Consider the following 25370-nt stretch of genomic DNA (forward strand, 5'->3'; position numbering starts at 1 on the left):
GTGGATGACTTGCTAATATTATGGACTGGCCCACAATGTACCCTTCTGGTATCCTGGAGTATACTGACCAAATGGTACCATATTTCAGGCTATAATATTAATTCTACAAAATCTATTCTATATACATATAGTATTCCAATGCTCCTTCTATACACTAATAAATACAATTTTACAGTTAATCCCCCAAGTTACACATATCTAGGACTTCTTTTAGCTCATAGTCCTTCAGAGAGAAGATAGCTATATGTGCAAAAGATGCACATGATAATAGAAAGTGTCTTGTCTGAATAGAATGATTGGATCCATTTTTGAGATTAAATTATATCTCATCAAAATGATCCACTGACAAAACTCTCCTATATTTTGCAGGGATTGATATTGTATATCCCAGTAGCTACATTAAGAAAATAGGATAGGTGAATCCTTATATTTCTCTGATCGCTCTATGCCCTAATAGGATCTCTTTCCTTTCAGTACAGTGCAAGATGTGATAGGGTGCTTTTATAGACCTATATACCCCTGGATCTCTGTTGGCATGGGTGCAATCCCTACAGGGTCCCATCTTCTCTGCTCTTAAACATCTTTTAGTTGCTTAAGTTGATGTCTTAAAATAACCCTAGTACTCTTTACTATATGCTATAGCCAGAGGAACATATGATAGACATACATCTATAGGGGATTAATGTTACCTAAATACAATATATCAGCGTATCTCAACCATCTTCAGAAATGTACCTCTCCTGAAAAAGGTATTATTGCTACTTTTTCCTTTTGAGTCTCATCTCATTTTTAATGAACATTTGCTTCTCTTTTCTCCTCATGCTATTGCTTAAGAAAGTATTTTTTATGCCTTCCAACTCTACTTCCCCATTGGCTGGATTCACTTTCCCACCATTGCCACTGAATTTCCCTGTACAGAGGTCAAATTATTTTCTAAGATCAATTTGTTTCCATGTTTAATCAAGTGTTTGGTCCCAGTATCCGATCCTGATAATGAATTATCCTTTCTTTAATCTTGTCCAAAGCAAATGGAAAAAGGACACAGATATCAATACGGGCATCTCCACACATTATACAGTTTTGCTGACAATTTAGTAAAAGCCATCATGAAGTAGGGTTGCCTCCTTTTCAGATGCCCAAAGTGGGACATTTTTGGTACAAACGTCAGATTTTGAACGCCAAAACATACCCACGGCCAGTACAAAATACAGAACTTCACTTTTTTGCCTAAATAAAAACTTATTATTGTAGCATTTCAGTTGCTTATTCCGTTTCTTATAACATTTAGGTGTTTCGGATCCTGAATAACTGTTTTATGCAACTATTACATAATATATAGGAAATAATTTTACCCTAAAATCTCAGGACATTTGCCATTTTTACATTTTTTTTGCAGGACACAACTACCCAAAGAGGGACTGTCCCTCGCAAAGTGGGACAGGTGGTAACCCTATCATGAAGCCATGGTCCTGAACATTGAAGATAAGACCATCAGCAAGATATTTAAATCCCCCTGGACACTTACCACTATCTCAAATACTCTATCTCCACAGCAAAGAGGAGATGTGGCAATTTTAGGATTTGTACCTGGCCTATGTAGTCATTAACTTCAGTTTCTACATCTAGCAGCCAAGAAGGCCATCACATGCCATTGGATAGATAACACCCCAGACATAATATCCAAATGTTGGCATATTCTACAGGAGATTTATGAGACTGAACTGAAAGTGGCTAGGATAAATCATGCAAAGATAAGAATTCAGACCCGCTGATGTAGATGTCTCAACACTTTTGGGATGCATCCCTCATAGACACCTATCTTCACCCCACCCAACCCCTAAGGATACAAGCTCACTAACCAAGAGATGTTTTACATGTAAGCAATGCCAACAGACTGACTTACAACATTAACAGCAGTCAGATAATCTTGCTATCTTGAGTATCATCCTAGCCAACTTCCATTTTACTATTCTTTGTCAGTTTCTCTCTTCTCTTCTCTTTCAAAAATAAAACATGAGTCAACCTGTTACTTTTAAACTTGCAACTCATTCTTATTTGGCAGTACCAGTTTAAATATTATCTACATTTTAATCTGGCTATACTGGTATATAAAAAAGGTAATGTCAAAATGCTATCACTCTCATGTATCTTGAATTAATTGTATTTCAACTATGAATGTTTATATGCATGTACTTGGATTTAATCAAGTGTTAAATGTTACTTTTTCAATGTTTTTGTCTTTTAGTCCTCTTCAAATTTTGAAAATAAAAGAATTTAAAAATGAAAGAAAGAAATTAAAGAAAAACAATACTAAACTCCCCTCAGTTAACATAAAAGGAATGCACCTGCCAACTTCAAGCATACCTACACTGTGTGTAAGGATAGAACACTCGTTGTACAACCAACTATCTCTAGTTAAGGACAGATTAGTATTCACATATCAAAGAAGAATTAGAACTAAGAGAAACACTTGTTTAATAACACACCTGTAAGGTAACTGAACCTTTAAGAGAAGGCCTAGCAGCATAAGAAAGCTGATGAACTTAACAATGTAAAATTCAGCCACTGTCTTGATCTGAAGATGTCATATATAATGAGTTAAGAAGGCCAAAACAGAATCATTAAGGGACACAAAACAAATTTTCTACATAATTCAAAGTGATTCCTGAAAGCTGTACATGACTCAGTACACCCATTTTTATGTTTGAAATCCATCTTCAAAAAATGGACAGCTACAGTTTTTCATAACTAGCTGCAGTTACTGCTAATCCTTTAAAAACAACAGCCTCAGTACAACAATATCACCCCTACCCTCTCAAAATACACAGCCAATCTGAATACTAGAAACACCTTTCTAGCAGATGAACTACGTGAAAGCATAGGCTACCAGTACTCCCTAGATTATTAAGTACTGCTTCCTTCGGTCCTTAGGACTGGTAGATCCAGTCTAGCAAAACCAGTATCAGTTGTCTTCATCTTTAGGCTTCATCCCATTCAGTTTCAAATAAGCCATAATAACAACCATCCCCAATATTCCCTCTCCAGCCACTTTCAAAAACTCTAGACCTATTAAATATATTTGTTAAGTCACTGGACAGTCAGTTATATGCAGATGATTAAAAAAGTGAACACCAATTATATTTTGCCTGACAAATAAGATGGCTTCAGATCTAATTATAATACAATGACTACTCCATGTTACTTTATTGTGCTATTTTTGCTGAATATAGAAAAGGGATGCATTTCTGGCACAGTCTTTGTTGAGGACAATTTTGTTACAGCTGATCATGTACTTCCATTACTCAAGTTTTGAAATATAAATTCTGAGATGAAGTCATACATTGTTTCAAAAAATAAATTAGAAAAGTAAAATACAACCTCTCATTTAATTAATTTATTGGTTTAGCAAATCTGTATGTAATATACAATTGCAAACTGCTTATATTAGAACATCGATTATTACTAATAAATATTTGTCATGGCTAAAGCTTAAAGATTTATTAGATAAGTTTTAATGGGTTTGTACAATGTTTATTTTGTCATGGACTCTGTACATATTTTTATTTGTTCTTAAGTTATTTCTTATCTTGTGAATGTGTTGAATGTTTTCCTGTTTTAAAAAATGCAATGTTTGTTGTTTTTCTTTCAGCTTTTCCCGGTTAGGGGTTGCCACAGTGGAACTCTGGTCTGCTAATAATTGGCAGTCGATTTTTATGGTGCCGAGGTGCCAGCCCGATGTCCAACCTTCAACTAAAGCACACCCATTCACGCATGTCTTTCAAACGCCACTTGACCATGGGGAGGACATGCAGACTCCACACAGAATGAGCTCCAGCTGAGAATTGAATGGGAGAACCTCTTGCTGTGAGGCTACAATGCTACCGCTGCACCACCAAGAACTTAAAAAAAAAAAGATTGCCTAATAGATGTAACAAGTTGCCTCAGGCAATAACAGCCCTCAAAGTTCCACCTTTAGGTGTAGTACCTCAAGGGTCTGTGCTTAGACTCTTTTGTCCTCTCCATCTATCAACGACCTAACTGTAGACATTTATAACCTGAAACTTTATGCAGATGATATAATTCTATTAAACTCTCATCATCTCCCAGGGAGTGACAGTCTTCTGAGAGCTTAAGTTTCATAGATGTGATACTTACTTCATATTATTGTTATTTTAGGTGAATTTTTATTTACTGTTTTGTTAACTACTGTGTTACTGTTTATTAAAATTATAGTTGTTTAAGTATTCTGTTTTAGGGGGTCTATATTAGATTGTCAAAATGGCATTACAGTAAATGCCGTTTCAACGACACATAAAGAACGAAATACCAAAGCAGCGAAACCCCAGGTCACCGATTGTTTTCCTAGGGAAAAAAAATCAGTAGACTAGCAACACAAAACACACCACTAAAAACATTTCAAAGTAGGTTGCTGTGCCCCCACACCCCCCTTAACTAAATATACCAACTCTGAGATCGCACTACAGTGGGGTAAAGGGCAATGTCATAGCTCAGGCCAAGCAATTCTTTTCCCTAAGAAAAAAATGCTTACCTGAGCTTTTGCTGTTTTGGTACTTCGCTCTTTATGTGTCGTTGAAATGGCATTCGCTGTAATGCCGTTTTGACAATCTAATATAGTCCTGTTTTATGTATGTAGTTCTGCAGGGTTTGAAAACAGACCATGTAGAGTAGTGCTCTACCCCAGTTAACGAATTTAAATAAAAAAGTAAAAAAAGAAAGCAGGAAAATTGCAATATGCCCTACAGAAAGTTTTCAGTTTGCTAGCTACTTTATTAGCTTGCCGCAACCATTAATTAAAGTAGTCAGAATTGGTAGTTGTACTAATGAGTACTGTCCCAAAGATCACTACAAGCACTCAGCTCACTATTAAATACCCACTGCCCAAAACACAGCCCACAGATATCAAACAAAAATACTAAGGTGTGTGGCTAGATCAGTTTCTTAACTTCTTCACTATATAAATCTCATAGAAAAAAACATACTAAAGCAACTAAAAATCTTTTAAGTCCTCCTACCTACCTTTAATCAAAATAAGAAAAGTTATAGTCATCAGTGTCATGCTTTGTCTAGAATATGGCTTTTCTGTTATTGCCCTAACCTCAGCTCAAAATAAATCATTAATCTGGTGGACAGAAATCAAGATTCTAAGGTTTCGTTTTTTAGCCATCTAGCAAGAGCATCACTGAAATGTAATAGCCTGCTCACTTTGTATAGCATCTTGTTTCATCTTTAGGCTTAGGTTATGGTTGAAAAAGTAAACGTGACCAGTGACTTCCAAGGGAACACAACTCTTAAATTATCTAACTTTCAAACTGCTGATTAAAAGATATTGGGGCTGTCTGAGACCAAATTTCTAATGATCCATCAGCAGGACTTTTTCCCTTTATAACACTGAAGGCTAATTACAACCAATATCTCCTTCAAAAAGCAGTCTAATGACATATAACTTGCTCCTCTTATATATAAGCTTTATGTCTGAATTTACAGCTTTCAGGACAAAATTCAAAAAAAATAAACATCCACAAAAAATATAAATGCAAATCCATACGCATTCTTAGTTAATGATATGGTCAATGTTATTTTTCCATTGTAGTTTATTTATGTTAATTCTTCACAAGTGCATCTTGCAATCCAATAAGATATTCTGCTCTAAATCATATTATTTCATCCATATTCCTGTGGTCTGTGACTAAGCCTTATGTTATTGCCTCAGTCTGCTGGTTGCATGGTATACTTTATATTATTTTATGGTTGTTTCTTTGATTTCTGGCATAGGTCATACATAAGGCAAACCATGATCTGAAGATATTGCTTCTTACACTTTAAAATATTCTACTCTAAATTAGTTTATTGCTTCAGTATTCTTGTGATTTGTGCCTCAGTTTTGAACTCCAGCAGATTTATTTTACTGGATCATTCTGTATAACATCTTGTTTCATCTTTAGGCTTGGGTTATGGTTGAAAAAGTAAACGTGACCAGGTGATCTACCTAATTACTAAATGTAAAAGACATTAATATGCTGCTACACTTTAGTTTTGTCTACTATATATACTTGGTCATACTTCAAAATGAGGCTAGACTTTGTGAGCTTACCTGGTGGACAGAAACTAAGTGACCCAGTGAATACCTCAGAATTGCAGTTGAATCTATAACCTTCCCAGTATCAATCCTTATAAATAGATCCATTCTCGAAAATAAGGTCCCTCAACTGTCAAAGATTTCCCATATAATCCCACTTCATAAAGGGAGACCTTCCACAGAACTGACAAACTATCATTCAATTGCTGTTCTTTCAACTCTTTCTAAGCTACTCGAAAGGTGTATTCATCTCCAGGTCATGAAATTCTTACTAACAAATAACTTTCTCTCAAACACTCAGCATGGGTTTCGCCCATCACATAGTACCACTACAGCTCTCTTTTCCTTCATTAATACCGTAAACCATTACAGGAATAACTGCAACTTTGTATCTGCCATCTTTCTAGACCTATCAAAAGCTTTTGATATGGTTTCCCATTCAAAACTAATAGATGTACTAACTGAACTATCCTTCTCACTATCTGCCACAGCTTAGTTTCATAACTATTTATCTGTCCGTCAACAACCTGTTCTTTGGCAAGGTGACCTAAATCCATGGCTTCTTTTTTCCATTGGTGTCCCCCAAGGATCTATCTTAGGCCCTCTCCTTTTCTCCCTCTTTACTAATAATCTACACACAGCTACTCCACATGGTTCTATAATACAGTATGCAGATGATTCAACACTTATCTGTGCTACCACTTCTCTATCAACTCTTCATTCTCAAACACAGGAATCTTTCACTTCTGATGAAACATGGTTAGCCAATACCCATCTAATCCTGAAACCAAACAAAACTAAATTATTACTCTTCCAACCTAACAAGAGATCTATCTCATGCCCAACATTTAACATAATCGCCAAAGATAATACTGTGATCTCCCTGACAACCCATACAAAGCTTCTTGGAGTGGAAATAGACAATAACCTAAAATTTGACTTACATGTCTCCCTAACAATAAAAAAGTCCATAAGAAACTTGAAAGTCTATACAGGCACAAAACGTTCCTGACCAAAATGGACAAAATTATATTAGCACAAACCCATCTGCTCTCCAGTCTACTATATGCCTCTCCAATTTTAACTAATCTTAGAAAAACTGACTTATCTAAGCTAGAAGCATGTTATAATAAAATTGCTAAGTTTGCATCTGACTGCCCATATAGAACACATCATTATACAGCTTTAAGGATACTAGACTGGCTTGAGCTTCCCAACATTATTCTTTACAACCAACTTTCTCAAACTCACAAAATTGTAACACAACCAACCAGAACCCCTGCATCACAAAATCTCATCCTTCCTTACAGTTCCAGCAGACCACTTGAATCTAACAATTAGAACTTACTTACCATCTCCAAGGTCAACTACACTGCAGGAGAATCTTAATTGTCCAGCTATATATCTCATATATGGAACTCTCTTGCTAACTCCATTCTCTCAATCTCATCCACTAACCACTTTAAGCCATCACTTAAAGCTTATCTAAAAAATAAGTGGCTATGCTCCTGTACTAACCCCTCATAAATGCTGTGATAAATCACAGTATACCCCAACCATATCCAACTTCTTCTCCAGTGTTTAATCCTTTATTCCTACCAACCTGTCTTAACCTTATATCTTGACATAAGTCATACTTTACAAATACTACTAGCTGTGTTCAAAGCCTAGGTTTTGTTGTCAAGATGCAACAGATTTGTATTTTCTTATGTATACTACATTTTGTTTACTTTATACTTTATTGATTATTGTAATGTGTGCATTAAAATTTACTGTTACTTATGGAGCTTTTCTTTCCTGGCCTCCAATAAAAAGGACCTGTGTCCAGTCAGATTTTCCCAGTAAATAAATGTTAAATAAATAATAAATAAATAAGTAAATAAATGCACAGGAAAATTAACTTCAGTTAGACTATCACAGTTAGTGAGATACACTTTACATATCCAGTTTTCCCAGTGATGTTAAAATGTGAATCTTCCTACAGGTTGTGTTCAGTAATGCATAAAGTAAGTACAATGTTTCTGATAAACTGAGAACAAATCCCATGCAGGAATTTGGAAATAAGAAACTAAATCCAAAACTTGATAAATGTCAGCTGAATAGCTTATCATATGCAGTAACATGAAGACAGTTAGTTGCTGTGAAATGTGTAGGTTGTTAACAATTATAGTTCAGGCACTAGTGCCCAGCCAGCCATGATTCAGCATGGAGCTCACATGACATGAAGATCCATAATATTTTTTATATGTTTTCATAACATTAACTCCTAGATGACAGAAACGCATTTAGAACTGCAGCAACCCTGTTCAACTCCCCCACAAGTTTGACAATGCATTAGGCATGGGCAGCAATAAAACTTATTAACTTAAAAAAATTGCTTTTCTACACAACTATGACTGAAAGATGAAAAGTTTTTTTTCCTAAACAGACATCTAACTTTAAATAACACCAGTGTATTTCACTTAATGGTGAATATCACACCATTCCTATTCTGGTCATCTTCTTCAACAGATGAACATGCAAGGAATCCAGGAAATGGCCTCTCAAAGTCCATCATGTTATAACACAGTAAAACAGTCATACCTTCTTGTAAGATCTAGTAGGTAATTGAATTATACTGCATGTCTGTTTGCCTTCCCAGTTATATGTGTCCTGGTGTTCTTCTCAGGCCTTAGCAACACAACATAGCATTTAGGGATGAATATTGAGAACAATAAACCTGCACTCGAAGCCAAGATAGCAAACACTTCCACAGCGACCATGTATTTTCCCTGTGTGCTCAAGTATGCAGGGATGAAAGATGTCCATACACTTAGGAAAATATACATACTAGTGGTGATCATCTGGGTTTCATTAAAGGTATCTGGCAGCTTCCTTGCCAGGAATGCTATAACAAAACACAGTATTGCCAAGAATCCCATATATCCCAGCATGCAAGCAAATGCTACTGATGATCCTTCTTGGCATTCAATTATAATTTTTCCAAGTTTTATTTTCATATTGTTATTTTGAAAAGGTGGTTGTGCAGAAAGCCAGGCGATGCATATTACAATCTGACCTAGTGAACAAAGGAGAATCAGTAAACTCGGTGTCTTAGGCCCAACCCACTTCTTCATGGAGCTGTTGGGGTTGGTAGCAGTGAAAGCAACAATGACCGTGATTGTTTTTGCTATTATGCAAGAGACACTTAAAGTAAAAATGACACCAAATGCAACTTGACGTATTAGGCAGGTCACTCTTTCAGGACGACCAATAAATAACAAGGAACAGAGGAAGCAGAGAAAAAGACCAAGCAATAGCAGATAACTGAGGTCACGGTTGTTGGCCTTGATAACTGGAGTTTCTCTGAACTTTATAAAGACACATAGAACAGAAGCAGTGAGGGCAGTAAAGAAGACGCTGAGAGTAGCTAATGATGCCCCCAGTTCTTCCTTGTAAGACAAAAACTCAACAAGTTTCGGAATGCATTTGTCTTGTCCATATATTGGCCACTCGTCATCTGGACAAATTATGCAGTCATTGCTATCTGATGGAGAAAAAAAATAACACATTTCAGTCCACTGTGTCTGTACAGTTAACTAAAATATTGTGTGAACATGGCAGGCCTACCAGTTAACATGAAAAAATGATTTTCTTTTAGCTTAAGATCCTTAAATGGTTGCACTCATTACTCCCTTCCATTACTAGTCAAATTATACACAACAGGCTAGGGTCAAAGGGGACATCAATTCAATGCATAACTTATGTCTGCTGACAAGCACTTTAGAACAACTATATTTTTCAGTTTCCCTGTATCAGTTATGACAAAATACAGTGTGGTAACTGGCCACAAGGTTTTCTATAAAATTTTCCATTGCAAAACAGCATGTTCTTTAGTGTGTCAGAAGTTATCATCCTCCTTCTGTTTCTCTTTCACAGGCTGTGCCTTTCCTGATTCTGCACCATTCCCCAGTCTTTCTGAACGATAATGTTGAAAAAAGTGATTCTGACTGTACTTTTTTTCAGCTATACGTTTCTAGCTGTGTAGTGATATAATACATGTATAAATGTGTACAACCAGTATAACCTCAATGTTTTCATTAGGGTATACTTAACAAACAAGCATTTCTACCTGTGATTAAACATTAGAGTTTCTCCATCATCCATAAAAGATGAAGCTATAAGAGAGTGATCATATGAGGGTGAAAGGAGTGTCTGAAGGATGCTAACTGAAATCTGCTTTCAACTTTTCTCTAATTATTGCAACCTTGTAGGAGGAGATTCTAAATCATACACAGGGATTCTGAAAATGATAACATTTTGTGAAAAAATAATGGGGTACACAGTACTCACACCCCCCAACTAAATATACTAACAACAGGATCTCACTACAGTGGGGAAAAGGGCATATACGTTTTATTTGCCCAACAGTACTTAACATTCAGTGAAATGTGATTCGGTGAAATGAGTTTTCAGTAATTTGAGTTTTCAGCGACTTCTTGAAGGTGAATTGATATTCAGTGAAATGTGTTTTCAGTGAATGAAAGTAGACCCATCTATACATATGGGTCTACTGCTCTACATCAAAAGAACACTTCTTCGAAATAGAGCAGGAGACCCACACTTCACTGAAAGTTCACTTCAATGAAAGTGCACTTTCGCTGAAGTGTAGTTCCCCGGGCGACCCCAAAAAAAGAAAAAAATAACACTAAAACATGTTTTTGCAGGGGGGCAAGCCCCCCTTGCACCCCCCACCCCCTACTTAAATATACCAACTCCATGATCGCACTACAGTGGGGAAAAGGGAATATTCCCATTCTGCACTGTAGTGTGACTGCTGAAGTCAATGTTTGAAGTTTCACTACTTCGAACAAGTGGACTCAGTGAAGTAGGTTTGAAGAAGTGAAACTTCAAACATCTGCACGGATCCCATATATATGTATAGATAGATAGATATAAATATATATATATATATATATATATATATATATATATATAGTAGATATGAAAAATAAAAATAAACAGGAAACATTCTTATAGTCAGATGCTTTGGTTGGTCACAGTGATTGGTTTTTGGATAATCAGTCTATTGGATGTATACAATGAACTATTTAATTTAGTTAGAAAGGAGGCATATATATATATATATATATATATATATATATATATATATATATATATATATATATATATGTGTGTGTGTGTGTGTGTGTGTGTGTGTGTGTGTGTGTGTGTGTGTGTGTGATAGCATCAGGGTGAATAATGCTTCTGGGGATCAATACCATGTATATTTATTTTTACTTTGTAGGATGGCATCCATGGAAGACTTGAGAAAGAGGTGGGAGGAAATCCAATCTCAGGCAGCCAGATTCTTCCAACAGGTGGCCTCAACATCCCAAGATGCAGAGGCTGAGCAGCTGAGGCAGAGCAGATGGTGGAGGAGGAACTAGCAAGAATCCATTGGAGCATTGTAGGAATGTCCGTAGAGGGGAGAAGAGTGGTCTCAGAAGATGATAGAAGGTGAGGAAAGGAGTTCAGTGGTTTCACAACCTGTTCCAGAGAATGGGGAATTTTGGGTGGGTGAGAATGTGTCAGAATGATATTTGAGGGGACTGTTGGATGAGCTTAATGTAGAAGGAAGAGTCTGTTTACAATTTACATCTACTTTTATGTACTGTGGTGATCTAGCAGTTCATGGGCAGCAGCACATGTCTGTGGTAGACCTGGGTATTTTGTAACCAGGGAACAGTTTAGTTCAGTTTCCAGTGAAGCAACCAGGTGACATAGGGGTAGGACAGGCTTCTCCAATACAGGCAAGGATTTGTCAGGTAGGACAACTGAGGGAAAGTAGGTGGGGCATAAGGTTTTAAGTACATTGCTCACTATGCTTGTAGTTTAGAAAAAGATATGGTAGCGGATTTCATAGATTTATTTGATTTGCTTGATGCAGACAGGTTATACATGCAGAAGTGCCAGCTTCTAAAGACTTCAGGGTGGCCTTGGCTTCCTTGAGAAATTGTATGCAAGTGTAGTTTGGGCTAGATTGTAGGATGACTGAGTGCTGGGTTTTGTTTATTTTATGGCAGTATATACTGAGAAGCAGCCAGAGCAGGCTTTCTTGCTTTTGGCATATTTCTGACTATAAAGTAGATGTAATGGTAGTGCATGGATGTGGTATAACCAGGCATTAAGGCATTCAGGAGTCTTAAGGCAGTGGACAGCTCCTTCAGGCGGGATTGTAGGCATGTGGATAAATGGTTGAGTACCACAATAGAGAAGTCACTGGTGGTACCCAAAGGGCCACAAGTAGTTGGGGCAGATACTTTGAATGTTTGCTGGGTGTTTGATGCCAGGATACATGTTTGAGCAGTGTGTAGGTTCACTCATACATATGCTTACTGTGGGGGGGGGGTGCAAAGTGGTGTGAGATTTTGGTGCAAGGAAGGGAATCTGTTCCCCAGGTGACAAATGGTTCAGAATGGGTGAAAGGGGGGATTAGTGGAGTGTGAATGGTAGGGTAGGGGTAGCAGGGTGGGTTGAATGGAGTGGGGAGGGTTAAATGAGAAGGGTCAAGAGAATACTAGGACAGATAGATGTCTTTGCCCCTTTCATGGGAGAGGTGGAGGTGGGAGAGTAGCTAACTCATTATCCTATTAGAGTTGAAGTTCTGATAGCTTGTCTACAGAATTACCCTGTCTGGATTGTATAAAAGGAGTTAAGTGAGTTTTACTTGGGGGGTCTATTCAGTCAAAGGTGGGGGGACAGTAATCATGTATGTAAGAACCTAAAGTCAGTTAAAAGTAGAGAAAGGGTGCTCCAGAGTTTGTTGGCAAAGGAGACTGCTAAGGGTAGGGTCATGGGTCCTCATTCTGAGTCTTCTTTTAGTTTGTATAGGGCATCACTTTTAGGTTTGGTACCTTAAAAGAAGCCAGGGGAAATTTAGCTATTACACCATTTTTTTCTGACAGATGAGTCAGTGAATGGTTATGTGGGCAGTGGCTCAGTTAAGGTTCATTAAGTGTCCTTGGATGATGAGGTTGAGATTGCATGGCCTTTCATCAATTTTAGGATGGTTAAGCTAGATACTGACTCAGTTTTCCATCTCTTGCCAATCAGAGAGCAGGACTGACACAAATTAATCATGACCTTGCAAGAGAAGTTTTATTTTGACATGGCAAAGCTGATAGGTTGTGCAGTGGCTTGTGCTACTTTTGAAAAGTGGATTTGGAAGTAGGATAATCTGGGGTGTAAGTCAGTTCATTATTTGAATGATTTTTTTTTGTTAGTAGGTGAGGGGAAGTATGGTTTATAGGTGGCTTTGTATAGCTTTGTGGAAGATCTGTGATGCTTGCGAATGATAAGCCAGATGGGATAGGGAACATTTTGATTTTCTTGTGGTTTGAAGTGGATGAGAGGAAAGGCTTATTTGAGCTTCTACAGGACCAGTTGGTGAGATTGAAGGATAGGTCTGTAGGTTCATAGGTGCGTTCTAGGGTAATTGCCCTGAAGCCTTTACAAGCATAGCCCCACAGAAGAGCCCTGGCATTGTGCTGCCCAGCATTAGTTCCCAGTGCCTCTACAAGTAGATCCACTAGAGTGATCCCCGGGGTGAACTTTCTATTACCCATCCACTCATCAAGATTTCTCTTGAAGAGGGACAGTGAGGTGCTCTGCTTGACATGTATGGGACGTCTTTTCCAGAGCATGGACAGTCCCTGGGTGAGGAACCTGTCCCTCCAGCGTGTTCTCTTGATTGTGGTAATGATTTTGAGATCTCTGGAGCATGTGATGTGGAGGGATTGGGATTTCTTTAGCTGTAGCATTTCTAACAGAGATGGGATAGACATAGCTATCCTGGTGAGTGTGTAAGCCACTTTATTGACAGTTAAAACCAGCCTGTATGGCTCAAAAAACAACACAAAGTAATGCAAGTTGAGCGTGCTTTCCCTTTGTTCAAATACAAATCTTCATCAGAACTAAAACCCTCACGTGGCCCACTTGAATATATAACATTTCTGGACACATTTCAATTTTTGGAATCATGTGGTTTGAGAGCCGAAGAGCTGTATTTCACTCAACGTGGTATATATATATCTTTTTCCGTCTGGTTCTGACTGATTCTTCCTTGGATTTGGTGTGTTTTTTGCTTATAAATTAACCTAGTAACTCTTAAAGCTGGCTGATTCATTGCTGCTAGTGTACTGTTACAGAAGGTTGAATATTGTAACAACAGAATCGACCACAAAGGCTGAGTAAAAACATAGCAAGCTTTAATAACAAAAAGGTAAGCACTTTCAGGTTAATAACTGCTTCTTCAGACCTATCACAAATACAATCTAATAAAGAAACTTAACCTATACTAATAGAAAGCATTGTCCAGAACACATAATTAAAATAAAACAGTAACATTAAACATTCTGTTCACTCATGAAATCAGATAAACCAATCTGATTACTCCTATCTAAAAATGGCCAATTGGAGAATATAGGAAGATCTGACATTGGTTACACATCTTACTCTAGACCAACAAAGACTGTCATTTAAAGCAGAAGATATCGGTCAAATCTCACATGTAACAAGCCAATAAAAGGCAAAGCCTTCTAAATATAACCTGACTGTGTTTTTGATTACTCATATCTGAGAATAACCAATTTAAATATATAGGAAGACTTATCACTGGTTGCAGCTCTCATCACAGACTAAAAGAGACTGTTATATAAGACACTATTGGTCGCAACTCTTGTGCAATGAGCCACTGAAAAAAAATTCTAAATATAACCTGGCCGTGACATTTAAACTATCTTTGGTTATACCTCTTGTCCTAAAATGATAGAGACTGTATTACAGGATGGTAACTATTGGTCACACTTTATGTTCAACAAACCAATAAAAAACAAAATATTCTAAGCATAAACTAACCACATTATTAGTTACACCCCTATAACTAAACCAAATAAAATAATTCATAAAATACTACCATAAGAAATGGCAATTAATCATACCTCTCAACCTTACAGAAGCCATTTAAATACTGCATAGCCATAAATTATACTTAGAATAACAGACTGCTGTTTAAAGAACCACATTACATGAAGCAATCATTCACTGGTCTCAGCAAATAGATCCCAAAAATCAATGCTTTAAGTGACGAGATTTCAATAATGGTTTTAATGTAATATGATTTATTCCATTCTGGATATTTATTGGCTTGTAATTGCAAATTCATTTTAACTCCTTTTCTGTCTGAGTCTTAAAATATGGATTGATCTTAGTTGCTGCATTGTCAGGACACAATAACCTCACACTCCAAACAGTGGAAATAAAATTCTGCAATTTATGAACTTATTCAGTTCTGCAGAACATCATTATAATACTATTTTCAAAGCCAGATGGCTCTCCATCTTCAGAGGTTCAGCCTAAGTACTGAGTACACTAATCTTCTGCCTGAGTGACAAATAACAAATATGGATCCCTTCTGGCTACTGGACTTGTGGTACAGTAATCCTTTTATAAAATACACAGTGCTACAGGCCCAAGCTAATACAACCTCCATTTTCCATACCCATCGAAGAGAAATCTTTATTCAAGAATAATCTTCCAGCAGAGATTACCATCATCCTAGACCTTAAACAATTTAAGAAGCAATTGAATGATTTTCTACAAATGAATTTCAAATGCAAGTGTTTTACAAACAATGGTCAAGAAATGCATCATGTGCATAATTTCCTGATGCTTTTAGTGTTGTGGTATAGGCTTATTCTCATTGTATTTGATGACACATAGTTAACTTGTACTACATTGTCAAATGTGTTTCCTATGTGCCAATTTGTGAATATTGTGCTGTTGTACTTGTTTATATACCTGTGTTGATTATATTACATATTTATATATTTTATACTGTGATGTGGCCCAGGAAGAGACTGAAAAGGGTCATGTAGCAGTGCTCAAACTTGTTTAACAAACTTAAAATAAATAAATACATAAGGTAGATAGATAGATAGATAGATAGATAGATAGATAGATAGATAGATAGATAGATAGATAGATAAACTAAATAAATGTAACAGTGTTTTCTGGGCTTGAATGTGTTAAGCAGCTAGTCTAGCTATATCTTCCCCTTGGTGGGGAGGAGGGCAATTGGCACATTAGATCAAGGGCACTGGTGATATTCTCTCCTACATGCATAAAATTCAAACTCCACATTTCTGTCTTATGCAAAATTGCTATCAGGTTACATCATCCCAAAGTAGAATTTTTGATATGTGAGAACACATGGCTGAAGAGCTTACCCACTCACCAGGATAGCCATGTCTAGGCAGTCTTTTTAATTGTATACTTTTTATCCTTCTCTATAGATAATTTCCCAAATACAATGTCTTACTGCTAGGTAGGACTAATTAAGTTCTTGAAAGGCACTTTCCACAGTGGGGGCGGGGGTTGGATACTCAACTGGCAGAAGATAAACTAACAAAGAAAATGCCTACATTGTGGAACAAGTAGACATGTCCATACCAGACAATTGAAAATGTCCTGCCTGTTGTGTTTGCCACCATATGATTTGTCCAAATAGACATGGCCATTTCACTTTTATGGAGAGAAACTTTATGCTGTCACTTGGAGCACCTGATGCTCGGTGTCCTGTCATTGTATACTGTACATTAACTTGCACGCAGTTCTGGTTCACAATCCAATTCATGTAGGTTGCAGAGACCAGAAAACAGCGTAGAAATGTCATTTGGCTGTGTCACTAAATAAAGGTGTGAATCTTTGGCCACACTATACTATACAGTTCCATGTGTGACAAAGTCACCATCAAGAATATGCCACTATGCCCTTGAGGTCACCTACTGCAGATATTTGGGTTTTTAACAGCACTAATCATAACCTACCTTTCTCGATATTGCATTAGCAATTTGTTATTTTGGGAAGATGAACAACCCCTGCAGACACCACAAAGTTTTACTAGCTGTATTCCTTCTTTATTCTCAATTTGCAGCATATGCACACTTAGTTAAGTGGCAGAAGCCATGGCAACCAAACTGATTCCTCATAGTGTAGCTTACCCATGAGTTTCTGTTTGATGTGGGCTGATCTATAGTAGCTGCATTTGTCAGTTAACATTATATCTGGTGATATCTGCATCACAGTTGCTGCACAGTGATCCAGTGCATGGCCATTAACTGATGTGCAAAGAAGCTCATAGCTGCGGCTGTTGTGTAGAAGCATTATTGCTCACCCTTTGCATCTTGAAGTGGCCTACATCATGCAGTGGCCATTACACTTTCTGTACTTCTCCTTTTTATAACAGCAGAGGTAATGCAGCTAGTGATGTGTAGTTCATGGTTTACTAAATGACTACTACTATGGTTTACTGCTTGTTGACTGTGCTTGGGTGATATCTGACATATGCATACGAGTTGCTTCCCCTTCTCTCTCTCCTTTGTGGAGTTTGTCTGTTTCCTTAATTTTGGTCCCTGCATCATTGCAACATGTCTGCCTCAGCTCCATCCATTCCTGTTTTACCTGTTAGATGTACCTCACTTGCTGTTTCATCTGTCATTGGCATGGTTCTTATGTATACAGACAGCAGCGGCCTTAGCTCAGCTGGTGCCCTAGGCAAAAGGGCTCCACGGCGCCCCACTCACAACCCAGGTGCCCCCATCCTGGTCTACCTGCACCAATACTGCTACAGGCCCTGCTAACTGCGGCGCTGGCGCAGGGCAGCCAGCCGATATGTATGCAGATTGAGCCTCTTCTGATCTACCCACATGTCTGCAATGACCTGTCCTTTCTGTGTGCATTGTTTTAACACCACCTTCCCATCACTGACATACTACTTCTGTGTTGAAAGTACCTCTTTGAGTAAATACCACATATATTGACTTACTTGTATCAGTGTTTCACCATATAAAACCTGAGTGCCTGTAATCACAAACAGTATTAATGACAAAATGGTATTCACTACAATGGCATCCTCCATATCGTTGTTATCATAGTCATTGACTCTTCGATCCACGGTCTGATAGGTGGGCCTATATAACATGGGTAGACTAACCTTCACAAGGATGAAAGTTGCTTCACAGGTAAGATATTCTGTATGATGTAACATTCTGAGCTGGTTAGCTGTGCTTCAGCTGACATAATTTTCATTACTAGTTACTGGTGGCATAGACCTACCATTATACAATACAGATCTCCAGCCACTAAGTACAACTTGGGAATCATATAACCATTTACTTAGATGATGGATGTTATGTTCTACAGGAATGAGGCCTATATATTTTTCTTTACATAATTTTCAGGCTAACCAAAAACTGCAAAACTCCTAATCATATCCAACAGATAAGAGTACTGCTATATTTAAACTACCAGTGAGTGACCACCCAAACCTCTTGTATCAGAGGCACATGGGATATATGCAAATGACCCTTATGAACATCAGGTGTTTCAGCTAATTGGCAATTCTGAATGCCCATGACTTGTTTTGTCTTTTTAATGGACAATTTCAGGCCAATAAAGCCAAACCTCACTAGCTGTAGATATGCATATTTTGGCCGTGTTATGACCTCATCAGCATAACACAAGCAGAGTGTTTGACTAAGCATAAGAAACACAGGACTGTTATACCCAGCTGATGTCCATTATCAGTTTTACAGATGAATTTGTATGTGTGACCTTCTCACTCATTGTTTTAGTACTGCTATCTTTGAGAAAACTTGGCAGGTCAGAATTAACTGCTAAACTGAAGCTGCCACACTTTATATTGTAATTTATGCTTCTTCACCACTGCCATTAGCAGATCTTTATGCTCATAGAACCATGTCAGGAGACTTCATTCTTCAAAAGCATTGCTACTAGCTGTTACCAAGAATAAAATTGTATTTAATAATGGGCTGTTTAGCTGTCCTTTGACAAGGAATTGAACTAGCTTCATGATGAGGTTGGGACTATAGAAAATGAGACCCTATCTTTTACAACAAACTGTATTATTAGAATAACTATCCCTATAATGTAGGGATACATAAGGTCACCATCTTTTTGACAGTGTCTTTCTTCTCTAACAGGGCTATGTTATACTGATGCACCTCTAACAGTGTATATTTGCAGAGTGATCTGATAAAGTTTTTTAACTTCTCTTAGAATTTTAAGTTGTGTTACAATTATATATTTTCTGCAAATGTGACATTATACGTGCTTTACTTTTAAAATATTGTCATGATTTCAAATAGATGTACTATCTTTATTCTGTTTTGCTGGAACATTTTTCTCCGGGCCTGCAATAAAAATGGGTCTGCTTAGTTCAACAAGCAATAAAGAAATAAATCAAATTTAGAAAGAGCTGATTTTCCAGAATTACTTGTCAGTTTTTATAGCTATAGACACACACCACAAAAACTTGAACCAGTTAATCATATTTACTCAAGGCTGAACAACAAATGACTGTAGGTGTTTTGTTTTCTGTGATTCTGTATATTGCATTTGTGAGATACTGTAAGTAGTTTATCTCAACCCCCTAGACCAAATATTAATGAATTGCACTGAGTTGAACAGCATACGACAATCTGCAAGATGCCATTTCTGTGGTGTAAAGAGATAGGTTCCTGATTTTGACCTATGTGGTCTCAATTCAGTTAGTGGTCTGGGCACTGTTGGAGCTAATGTAGGCTATGATGAGGCAATGCCTGCTCACTTCGATTAGACAGGAGTTGTATATTTCTAGAACATAATGTCCAAGCAAGAATTCCCATTGAAGACTATCACCATGTAGAAATACTTACGTCAAGGGGTAGGACCTACAGAGTGGTTAATTTACTCAAGAAAGTAGACAAAGTGATCTCAAAGAGGCCCACTGCATGACTAACGGGGTTGGCTACTGGCTGTGCACAGTGGCAAAGAACAAGAGCCTAAGCAGACAATCTCAGCTTTACAGGCAAACCACCAGCATTTCTTTTGTTTGACACTAACCACGAGAAGAAAATGAAGAGGATCTAGGGCTCATCTTTAAGTGGAACAAGTCATCCAAATGGACAGGAAACTTTACTGTCACCAGGGGAGGATCAGAATAAAAATAAACATAAACAAATAAATAAATGCAATTCTGCAATCGTTTGACAGATTGCAGTTACTTAAAAGCCTAAGCATACTGCAAGAAATAATCACTCACAGCGGGTATCGCATGAATTGCCTCTCCACCCACCTACATTAATTATTACTTCCACACCTTGCAAAAGCAATGTCTTTAGACTTCTCCCATTAGGAGTCACCATAGTGAATTACTGGTCCACAGATTGATTGGCAGTGGAGTTTTTACTGTTTTGAGTTGCCAGTCTGGCTCCCAACATTCACAAAAGTCACATTAACACACACACACACACACACACACACACACACACACACACACACACACACACACACACACACACACACACACACACACACACACCCTACCTGCTTGTCTTTAAAACTTACTCAACTGCAGGGAGGACATGCAGACTCCACACAAAAGGTGATCCAGCCAAGAATCAAACCAGAGAATCTCTTGCTTCCACATCCTAATACTCTTGAAATAAGTAGAGTTTGCACTTTTGATTGGTGCAGTTTTCTTTGATAGATTTTGACAAAATGAAATTCAGAGAAGGATTTGCGTCTATGTAAGCAGATCTTGTTTCTTGCCTGAGCACAGGACATGTGAGGTGCACGTATAGAGCAGTGTGGAGAATTTCTGTCAGTATGCTATTTTTCCAGTATTGATTATCTCTGTGCATAGAATACCATTTGGAAACAGGTTCAGATGACAACATTTTGCAATGTATTCTATCTATTAGTTATAACTTGTTTATTTTATTGTATTTATAATTTATTTGCATTTGTTTATTGGGATAGTCTGACTGGGTCAGCAAAAGCAAATTAATTTTCAGTCGTGGCCCAGGGAGAAAAGCTACATAGATCAATACAAAAAAGACAAAGTACACAAAAGAGAAAAACATTACAATAATTTTCTAGTGAGATAGCATAATACTGAATTAGCGTATTAACAAATAGTAGCAAAAGCATAGATTTACAATTGCATTGATAATATTTCCCAATTGCACATTGAAAGCAAATTCATAGTAGAACAATGTTAAAAATCAGTGAGATTCATATATAGCTGCATAGCAGTGTAATAGTATAATTAATATAATATAATATAATGTAGATATTATTACATATTATGACAATATTATAATGTGCATGTGAACATCTGAATGATGAGAAAAGATGCTTAAAGGACAATACAGATAAATACTTACTGTTTTGTGTTGAAGTACTTTAACAAACTGTCATGTGGCCTGAGACAGTCTGAAAAAAAATAAATCTAAAATAGTCAAAGCTCACCTAACATCTTCTTGTAATTGTGAAGTGACCTAACATATCAGCAACCTTATGTCATTATAGCTACTGGGTCATTCAACATTTAATCGGATATTTTATTTTATTGTTTTCATTCCATTTCTCTCAGTTGGTCATGCTTCTTCTAATCAGATATTTCTCCCCTTCTGTTGTTCTCAGAAACATGTACAGATCTTAGCATCTAATTTCCTTTAAATATTTATGCTTCTTCCACTCCTTTCATTTTATGTTCTGATTATTCCATATCCTTCTCTAACCCCCCACCTCAACTTTCCAGTCTTTCTCCTTCCTTCATTCTGTCTATCATCTAAATATTACAGGCTATTTGTGAGGTAATATGATATGTACTGTAAATACCTTTGTCGATGATGATCACTATGCATCCTAACATTGCTATGTATATGACACAAGTCCTTATTACTACTGAATATTGGATTGTTACGTGCATATTGTATATCAACGCTGTATAACAATTTGAGTTAAATTTGTGTGGTATCAATTTGTGTTTTAAATGTTGAAATATGTTGGAGCTCTTCTTCCTAAACCTTAATAATAATAATAATAATAATAATAATAATAATAATAATAATAATAATAATAATAATAATAATAATAATAATAATAATAATACAAATTGCACCTCAGCATAATACATTCATTAACAACTGTCTGCATCTCTGAGACCTGGTGACAGACTTACACATGAGGTTAAAGTCAAGCTCTGCTTTTTCACATCCTGAGCAGAAGTTTTCTCTTGGAATAGTTTCAAAAAATAATTGACGTATTTCTCTGAAATGCCTCTTCTTTGTGGTTTGCTGTTGACTACATAATGCACAGTCCAGACTGGCTTATGTAACATCTGGATAAATATGTTAATATAGAAACAAGATAACCTCTGTCAAGCACACCACTTGTAACACCTACTTGCACTGACTGTGTCATCCATAGTAATAATATTTCATGATCTTGGATGTTATTACCATGAACCAAAGAACATGGCAATACTACTGCAATATCATTTAGCCCAAAAGAAAAGTACATCTCAGACAAAGTGAGGTTGTGAAGGCCTTTCTCCTGTTTATGATTTTTCCTATTTTGTATAGATCGACCTTAGCGAAAGAGATGTTGTGCATCTGTATTTAACCTTTGAAAGTACATGCACTGTTACATTTGGTGTTCTTTTTGTAAGGCCCAGACATAAAGCTAAACATGTATCATGCCTTACAAGCACTCTACAAACAATTTTGGAACAGTACAGCTATCTGGCTTATACCTATGTTCTGCTGTTCCAGATCATGCAGGAACCCTTTTAAGAGCCAGTTGTAAACAATATTGCCAAAGGTAGCAAGCTTGCCTCATTCAATTTAAAGTGATTTGTTACACAGGCCAATAAATCATCATCTGTGTGTTCATAATGACAATAATAATTAAGTATACAATAAGACATGGTATTGCATAAACAGCTGTACTGCATTCTATGAGGCTTGTGGTAAAGCATAAAGTTAACTGTCGAGTACACTCTGGCTTTGTAGTTGCACTTAGAACTGTTTGATGCACATGCAATTAGTGCTTTGTCTCTTTTATGAAATTTCCAACATTGACTTGACTGTGTCTGAATTATTCACTAAACATGGATTAAACAACAGACTAAACTAACATTGAACACACAGTTACATTACAGACATCTGACTGCTCATTTCATAATAAACAAATAACATCTTCAGATTTTTTAACTTCTTCTTGCTTAGCAAATAGCTGTAGGATCTTTAATGAATGTGTAATAAAGTAAAATAGAGAGCACCCATCCACCCAAACATGTGTACAATCCCATCCACCCAAACATGTGCACAATCTCACACACACACACACACACACACACACACACACACACACACACACACACACACACACACACACGTTTATATTTTTTGCGAGCAACCTCAGAAATTATGCAAACTCTTTTGAAAAGAGTCAACTACTTCCAAAGTCATTAGATCAGACAACACAGACCATTAAGGCTTTTCAATATAAATGGGCCAATTCATAACTTACAACAAACATGTTGCATGTGTTACATGTATCATCAAAGTGTCTATATCAGTCCCTACCTCTCACATAAGACTCATTCAGATGTGCCTTTGGTTTATTGATGAGAATGTGCATATGAGGAAAGAAAGAGATCGTGCCAGGAAGGCTTGGAAACAAAATCCATCGGATGCTAAACTTCACCAAGAATACCTCACAAAGAAAACAGACTAAAATTGCAACAAATTCTGACAAATCAACATCCCTAAGGCTAAAGCAAATGCCCACCTCTGGTAACTGTAAGCTATTTTGGAAGGAAATAAAACAAGTGACTAGAAACATCACTGACTGCTCTACTGTTTCAAATTCTGAAACTCTAAGACCATCTTTGTAAATATCATTAAATTCTACCTACTGACTCTTTTGCTAAACCTTCCTCCACTCCTTATCATTCCAATAATGCCAATGTTTTACTTTCATCAGAACTCTATCCCTTAGCTGAATATCCTGCAACTTCCCACTTTTCAAAATCTCTGAAAAGAACACCAAAAACCTTCTAAAAACATAATGTGTCTTCAGCCAAATTCAGCTGCAATAAGTGTAAATATGAAGATCTTCATTTTGGCTATCTATAGTTTATAAGTACTGTATCCAAAATATTGGGTAAAAATGGTAGGCTATATTCATGTTTGGATAGGAGTATAGTTTTTATAAGGACTGTCCACTGAATTTTTTTCTCAGAGCTGAAAGTCACTGCCATGACATCATGGAAGACCCAAACTCACAATGCCACAGTATCTAAACTAATGCACACCCTACTATATTCCCATGCTAAATGCAACAATAGTTTCTTACTTCCTAGAAAAACAAATTGTCAACTAGTTCTTGTAGGTTGAATGCCTCAGATCAAAAATTAACATATAATGATGTACTAAAACTACAATGTAAATTGGAACATTGTCCTCTAAAGTAGTATGCTGCTTTATTTACACATATGTAAATCATTGTTTAACACCTACATGATGTCATTTTGTGGGTGCGGTTGCACAGAAAAACTGAGTAAACAGAGAAACTAAAAAAAAAAAAAAAATCAAACAACACTTTATAATCTTCAGTTTTTTACAGAATTACTTTCAACTTTACCATGAGGAATGTATTTGGAAATTATGTTAATTGTAAAACAAAAATACTTCCAAAAGTGACCAATACACTTTAATAATGTTGTGTGCCCAACTGGATCAAATCAAGTGCGTCAGATGCACACATAGGCAATGTGGAGATCAATGCATGGAGCATATTATTGTGGTATAGGTACCAATTTTATTTATTTATTTAGTTTTTGAGAGATAGGAATGCTGGGGAAGGTGGTCAGGAACAAGGGGATTAGGTAAGTAGGGCAGGTTTTGAGGAAGGTGAAGACATTCAAAACACACAAGACAAACAGGGATGGTGATGAACACAAAAGGTTGGGGAAACCATGACTGGGGATTAGTAGGGGACATCAGAGGCACATATGCATTCAGCATGAGTACAATAAGAATCTAGTCCTCACCATCAGAAATGTTATTACAATCTTCTGTCACAGACACCTGGTCCATGCTGAACAGTGCAGCATCTTAACTTTTCAGTGCAGGGCTTTCTCAGTTTTGTGAATGTGGGCACCAAGACCCGTCTCCATAATGTTCTCCACCATATGACATGTGATTTTATCACTACTAGCACTACTCTCAGAGTATACCAGTGCTTCAGTCCCTGGGGCAGAGATACCAGACATGCCTTAAGCATACATTGCAGGCATTGTGAAGGCAACACTGACAGGTTGGGACTCAGAAGTGCTGGCTGTCTATGCTGCTTGGGATGGTGCCAACTGAGCTACCAT

General features: G+C 37.0%; 1 protein-coding gene across 1 annotated transcript in view; it reads right to left on the minus strand.

Moving 5' to 3' along the window:
• Positions 1-8709: 8709 nt before the first annotated feature.
• The window catches only part of LOC122814113 (extracellular calcium-sensing receptor-like), a 103986-nt gene continuing 87325 nt past the window's right edge, over positions 8710-25370 (minus strand). The window contains exon 7 of the mRNA XM_044086727.1: positions 8710-9623. Within this exon, the coding sequence (XP_043942662.1) occupies positions 8710-9623 (914 nt within the window). The remainder of the gene's footprint in view (positions 9624-25370) is intronic.

Source organism: Protopterus annectens, chromosome 10.part0, assembly GCF_019279795.1.
Source record: "Protopterus annectens isolate FY-2018-M chromosome 10.part0, PAN1.0, whole genome shotgun sequence".
Lineage (NCBI taxonomy): Eukaryota > Metazoa > Chordata > Ceratodontiformes > Protopteridae > Protopterus > Protopterus annectens.